This window comes from Chrysochloris asiatica, unplaced genomic scaffold (genome assembly GCF_000296735.1).
Source record: "Chrysochloris asiatica unplaced genomic scaffold, ChrAsi1.0 scaffold00006, whole genome shotgun sequence".
In the NCBI taxonomy this organism is placed as follows: domain Eukaryota; kingdom Metazoa; phylum Chordata; class Mammalia; order Afrosoricida; family Chrysochloridae; genus Chrysochloris; species Chrysochloris asiatica.
The window spans coordinates 19,848,597-19,854,449 of NW_006408524.1; the positions used below are offsets into that span (position 1 = coordinate 19,848,597).

Sequence of the window (5,853 nt, forward strand, 5' to 3'; positions counted from 1 at the left end):
GGTGCAATGATGGGATGGTGATCTTTACAAAACAACACCCACAACCACAACAAAACCCTCTGACTCACACACAAAAGCCCACCTTGTGAATGAATGGGATATTCACCACTACCTAATAGTTACACCGTTGGCAGGGCGAAACTGTACACTAACACAGCTCTTTCTACAGATTGCCAGTAAAGCCGGAGCAGCTCCAGGAGAAAAGCACCTACTGTATGGGAAATGCTGGTGCAGATTTTTTCCCTATCAGTCTAACCTTCTGTGTTGATACATGAATGCTGGTACCCACTTACAGGGATGCCAGATGATCAGTGCAGAATGAAGGTCCCAAGAGAGAGGATCACATGGTTCTCTCTGCCCTGTGACGTCACTAGCAGATGGCATGGGTACCAGCTCTGGCAGTTGGCATCAATGTCACTTTTTAGAGATCAATGAGATAGTGCAGATATACACAGATCTAGAGACTCCAGGAGACGATGCGACACACAGCCTGAAAAGATTTGGAAGACCCAAAATGAGAACTGATTATTGAATGAAATTAAAACCTAAGGTAATATAAATAAAGATATACTTCAATTGATGCTGGCTTTGCATGCAAGTATTTAAAGATACAGTGTCACTGTCTTGTAATACTGATATGCTCTTTGCCATCTTTAACTTCTCATCATATTTCATTCTTATGATACAATTATCACATACTTTCACTGCTATTATGTAACACTGCAAGTATGTGGACATTACTAAGAGTTGTGTGCGTGTGTATGTGTATGTGTGTGTGTGGAGACAAGAGAGAGAGGGAGAGGGGCTGGAGATTGTTAAATTGAAAAGTCTCTGTTTTACTGTGCCTGTTTGTTGGAAGACTTTCGATGAAAATAGTTGCTGTTTCATCAAATGAAAACCAAAAATGCCTTTGAAACACAAATTATTTTCCCCTTTCATTCGGGATTCTGAACACACGTGCACAATTGCAGTCAGAACCCTTGGACCGTTCCTGTCAGATATTAGCTAGAGGGAGACTTCTGTGGCTCGTAGAACAAAAACACTATGAGAGTGTTTTTTGTTCAGGTTGATTTGAAAAGCAGTAAACAGACAATTTACATTTGGAGAAATTTTACATGCAAAAGCAGTCTCGACTTGTTCTTGGATTAAAATAAAAAATTACCAGTGATTTTTTTGTTTTGTTTTTAAAATTTATTTATAGAGTTTATTCCAAATTAGCTTAATTCCCTTTTCTTTTTGAAGGCTGGGAGAATAGAGCTCTTTTACATAATTCTTTACTGATTAGAAAGAAATCAGTTTAAAAATGGGCTCTGATTAATCTTTTTTTTTTTTTTTTTAATCTGTGTATTCCCATAGCCACTTATCTAAATTCACAGTTGTAGGATACTGCAAATAAAGTTAAGGCTTATTTAGTTTTTCTAAACAAAACAAAACACTAATTTGTCAGCTAATGGAGAGAGAGCACTTTTCATTTTAAAAACTGGTTTCTCTTCTCATTTTGTACTCAGGGGAGTTAGAATTAATGAAATTCTTCATTGCTATATCATGCTCTGCATTTGCTTGCATTCCATGGTCCTTTTTGTATTTTAAGTGTCAGTTTAAAATCAAAGAGAAACAGAGACAGTGGGGGTATTACAATAAATGTTTCATGTTTTATTTTCTTTTGATAATTTGCCTGTATTAATTATTCCTAATGCATGTATCAATGGTTTTATTATTACTAGTCTGCGCAAACTCAAATTATATTTACTGTATAAAAATTAGCCCTGTAATCAATCTTTTTCAAGTGCTATTGAATTCGTATGATGAAGCCATTAAGTATGTTTTAAATGCATAAACTTTCAAAATGAAAACACTTTAAATGTTGTGCTGGCATTTTTTCAGGTAATTTAAGCTTAGAGAACCATGTTAACACTACCGTTTGATGAGTCTGTTGTAATGCCAGAAACCCAGATGTGCAGAAAGTTTTCTAGAGAATGCGAGGACCAGAAGCAAATTAAGAAACCAGAAAGCTTTTCCAAACAGATTGTCCTGCGAGGAAAGAGCATCAAAAGGGCCCCGGGAGAAGACACGGAGAAAGAAGAGGAGGAAGAAGATAGGGAAGAAGAAGATGAAAATGGGTTGCCCCGAAGGAGGGGTCTTAGGAAAAAAAAGACAACCAAGCTCCGATTGGAAAGGGTCAAGTTCAGGAGACAGGAAGCTAATGCGCGAGAGAGGAACAGAATGCATGGCCTCAATGACGCTCTGGACAATTTACGAAAAGTGGTCCCCTGTTATTCCAAAACGCAGAAACTATCCAAAATAGAAACTTTGCGCCTGGCCAAAAACTACATCTGGGCACTTTCTGAAATTCTGAGAATCGGCAAGAGACCCGATCTGCTCACGTTCGTCCAAAACTTATGCAAAGGTCTTTCCCAGCCAACGACAAACTTGGTGGCAGGCTGCTTGCAGCTCAACGCCAGGAGCTTCCTGATGGGTCAGGGTGGGGAGGCTGCACACCACACCAGGTCACCCTACTCTACTTTCTACCCACCCTATCACAGCCCTGAGCTCACCACTCCCCCAGGGCATGGAACTCTTGATAATTCCAAGTCCATGAAACCCTACAATTACTGCAGTGCGTATGAATCCTTCTATGAAAGCACTTCCCCCGAGTGTGCCAGCCCTCAGTTTGAAGGTCCCTTAAGTCCTCCCCCAATTAACTATAATGGGATATTTTCCCTGAAGCAAGAAGAAACCTTGGACTATGGCAAAAATTACAATTACGGCATGCATTACTGTGCAGTGCCACCCAGGGGTCCCCTTGGGCAGGGTGCCATGTTCAGGTTGCCCACCGACAGCCACTTCCCTTACGACTTACATCTGCGCAGCCAATCTCTCACCATGCAAGATGAATTAAATGCAGTTTTTCATAATTAATGAGGAAAATGAAAATAAACAGTGGTCATTCACCTCCCCAGTCTAATTAAGACAAAGCAGATGCTTGTGGGCTGAGTAATTGGCACAACTCTATCTAAGTGGCTTACTAGTTTCAGAAGTGTGTTTCAACTATTGTGAGAATTTTTTTATGTGATAATAAATCTTTTTCGTATAACTTCTTTTCCTTTCCTTTTGTCTGTAAAGCACTGTGATTCTGTTTCTACTGGAAGGATACCTCCCCACACACACACACCTTGTTTTATTTTGTTTGAAATTCACTTAATTTGTTTGAACAGCGTGTCTAAGAATAAACTGTTGAATAAAGACATGCACAGAGAATAGCAGAATTCAATGTCTATTTTGGTTGTACAGTAATTATTAAAATGCATGTTATTAAAATCAGATGAATAAAGCAATGTGTTTATAATTATTAGGTAATATATATTATGTATCTCTGAAAGACTGAAAATTTAAAATATCAAGATTGTCACTAAGCTGACAATGATATTGGAAGGTAAATTTGAGGATGGTGTAACAATATAAAAAACTATGCAATTTCCTTTTTATTAAGGATGAATCTAAATGCATTCAATTGGTAACTATTCCTCTTCAAGTATTTGCAGATGGGGCAACACAATATTTGGGTAGGTGGTGTCATAATTTTGCAAAAATTATTTCAGTCGTAAAGAAAAAATATTTCAGCATTTGTTTTGTATTGCTCAAAAAATTATCTGTAAAGGTTTGTTATCACAATGTATAGTTGTGTTTTCCACCCATATTTTTAAAGCAATTAAACATAGATATTTCCACTCATAAAGGCCATCTATTAGCTGTGCTATTTTTGCATGATGTTTATTATTTCCTGGTACACAGCTGCTTTCTGTCTTCAACACTTGAGAAATATTTCTGGATTTCAAAATCATCTGAGATATAAAACAAATTTCTCAAACAAAATGGCCCAAACATTTGCAAGATTTTTTTCTTTTCTTTTCTTTTTAAGTATCTTAAGTCAAAGAAGAGGACCCCATGAGGGTTAAACATCCTGGGGAAGCAATGATAAATCCTGGTAACCTTCAACTTGAGCCTAAATTCGGTGGCAAATTTCCAGCAAACATCACAGTGGGTGTTAAAAATGGAAGGCTTTACTTGTGCCTTTTAAATAAGTCTGACCGATTAGAGGCTAAATTCTGCTTGATTAAAAGTTTCTTGACAAAAGGCCACCTAAAACCTACTCTAACAGTGCCTGGGTAACTGTTGTTGTTATGTGCCATGGAGTCGGTTCGGACTCATAGCGACCTAGGGACTGAACTCTTATTAGAATAAAATCCAAGTGCCAATGACTTCACTCAAGGTGCCCTCTCTAACACAAGTTTGCCTCCAAGGAGAAATAGGCACATCTGCGAAGGATGGTGATGGATCTAGGGACTGGAAATGGTCCGCCCACAACAGCCCGTGAAAGCTGCCCGCTGGTGTCCCCCTACACCGGCTGGTTCGAGCCCGCGCAGCACGACAGGGAGGGAACGGAGGCGGCTCTGCGCCCTCCATCTTCGCAGGCGGTGCGCTCACACAGTGGTCCGTCCCCCACCCTCAGTGGGCGCCCTGGGGCCCGGGTCCTTGGGCCTGGGAAGGGAATGCGTGCGAGGCGTGGGGACCGGCCCAGAGCAGAGCAGCGCACAGCAGCGGCGGGCGGGCCGGGGAGACACGGAGGCGGCCTGCCCTGGCCCAGGCTGGAAGACAGAAAAAGGGGTGCACTTTTCACGGGGGTCCGTCTGCCGCCATGGGGATCGGGGAGCAAGCCAACTAAGCGCTGACCCTGTCCTGCCTTTCCCACAGCTTTCAGGACGCCTTAAGTCAAGGCTGCGAGACCTGGGCCACATTTTACAGAAGGCAGTGTATCCTGTCCCTCAGTTTCTCCAGCCTTGAGCTCTGGGCCTTTGGTGAGACCGCTAGTCCGCTAGTGGCGCTCAGAGGGGCAAAGATGCTGAAAAGCCGCTGGCTTGAAACTCGATGGGTGATTGACACACCTTCTCAGCAAGTGTCTGAGTACCTGTTCAGGAACTCACTGGAGGGCAGGGGAAAGCAAAGAGGGGGAAAGAAGAGGACTTTGCTCAAAGTAGACAACTATTCCCACTTTCTGGGGCACAGAATTGAATCGTTGTTTGTTTCTTCTATATGGGTACACAACCTACCCGTCTGGGCCCGCGTACAGGGTAGTGAGGCCTTAAAGAGACCCCTCACCCCACCCCTGCCCAGATGCTAAGAGTAGGTCTCTGCTCACCCCCGTCTGACCATACAGCAAAGAAGTGAAAAAGTACCTGGATATCAAAGAATCTTGCTTTAAAAAAAAAAAAAAAAAGATGGGTCTGTTGTTTACTTACTAGCCAAGGTAAGATGCGCCCCCCATTACATTCCTTGCTCCAAGGTGACCTGGTGACCTAATAGAACAGCCTGGAGCCTGCTCAGAACCGTATGGAGTCAGACAGCTCGTGAAAACTGGGTAGTCTTTCCAGGTTCACAAACGCATGTTGGAACTAGAAATTGCAACAGGAGATGTATTCTGCATCTCCCTTCTGGCAATATGGGAGAGCGAAGAAGGAAAGCAGCTGGCAATGTCTGTGTAAGAAGCAAATGTTCAGTAGCAGCTTCTGATCTCAGGGCTTTGTTCACAAGGGGCTCAAGTAAAAGAGGGCCTTGAAGGGGCAGACGGCAAAGAATATGAAATGTCTTCCATAGTTTGGATGCACACGTGCTTCCCGCTTGAGTGGACTATTTGCTAGTGGATAGGGTGTGTAGGACTGATCCTTAGGCTTATTCATCCTTCTAACCCCACGGATGAACCCAGGCATGAGAATCTCCTATGTGTCTGCTTGTCAGTAGGACTCTTCCTGTTTCCTGTTTACTTTGCGATCCTGAGAAATCATATGGCTTATTCAT

At 42.2% G+C, this 5,853-nt stretch overlaps 1 protein-coding gene across 1 annotated transcript; it reads left to right on the forward strand.

Annotated features, from left to right (window-relative positions):
• Window positions 1-219: 219 nt before the first annotated feature.
• NEUROD6 (neuronal differentiation 6) lies at window positions 220-3,731 on the forward strand. Its single transcript, XM_006832157.1, has 2 exons — window positions 220-550; window positions 1,885-3,731. The coding sequence occupies exon 2, from the start codon at window positions 1,906-1,908 to the stop codon at window positions 2,917-2,919; it is 1,014 nt and encodes a 337-aa protein (XP_006832220.1). The 5' UTR covers window positions 220-550; window positions 1,885-1,905; the 3' UTR covers window positions 2,920-3,731.
• The last annotated feature ends 2,122 nt before the right edge of the window (window positions 3,732-5,853 follow it).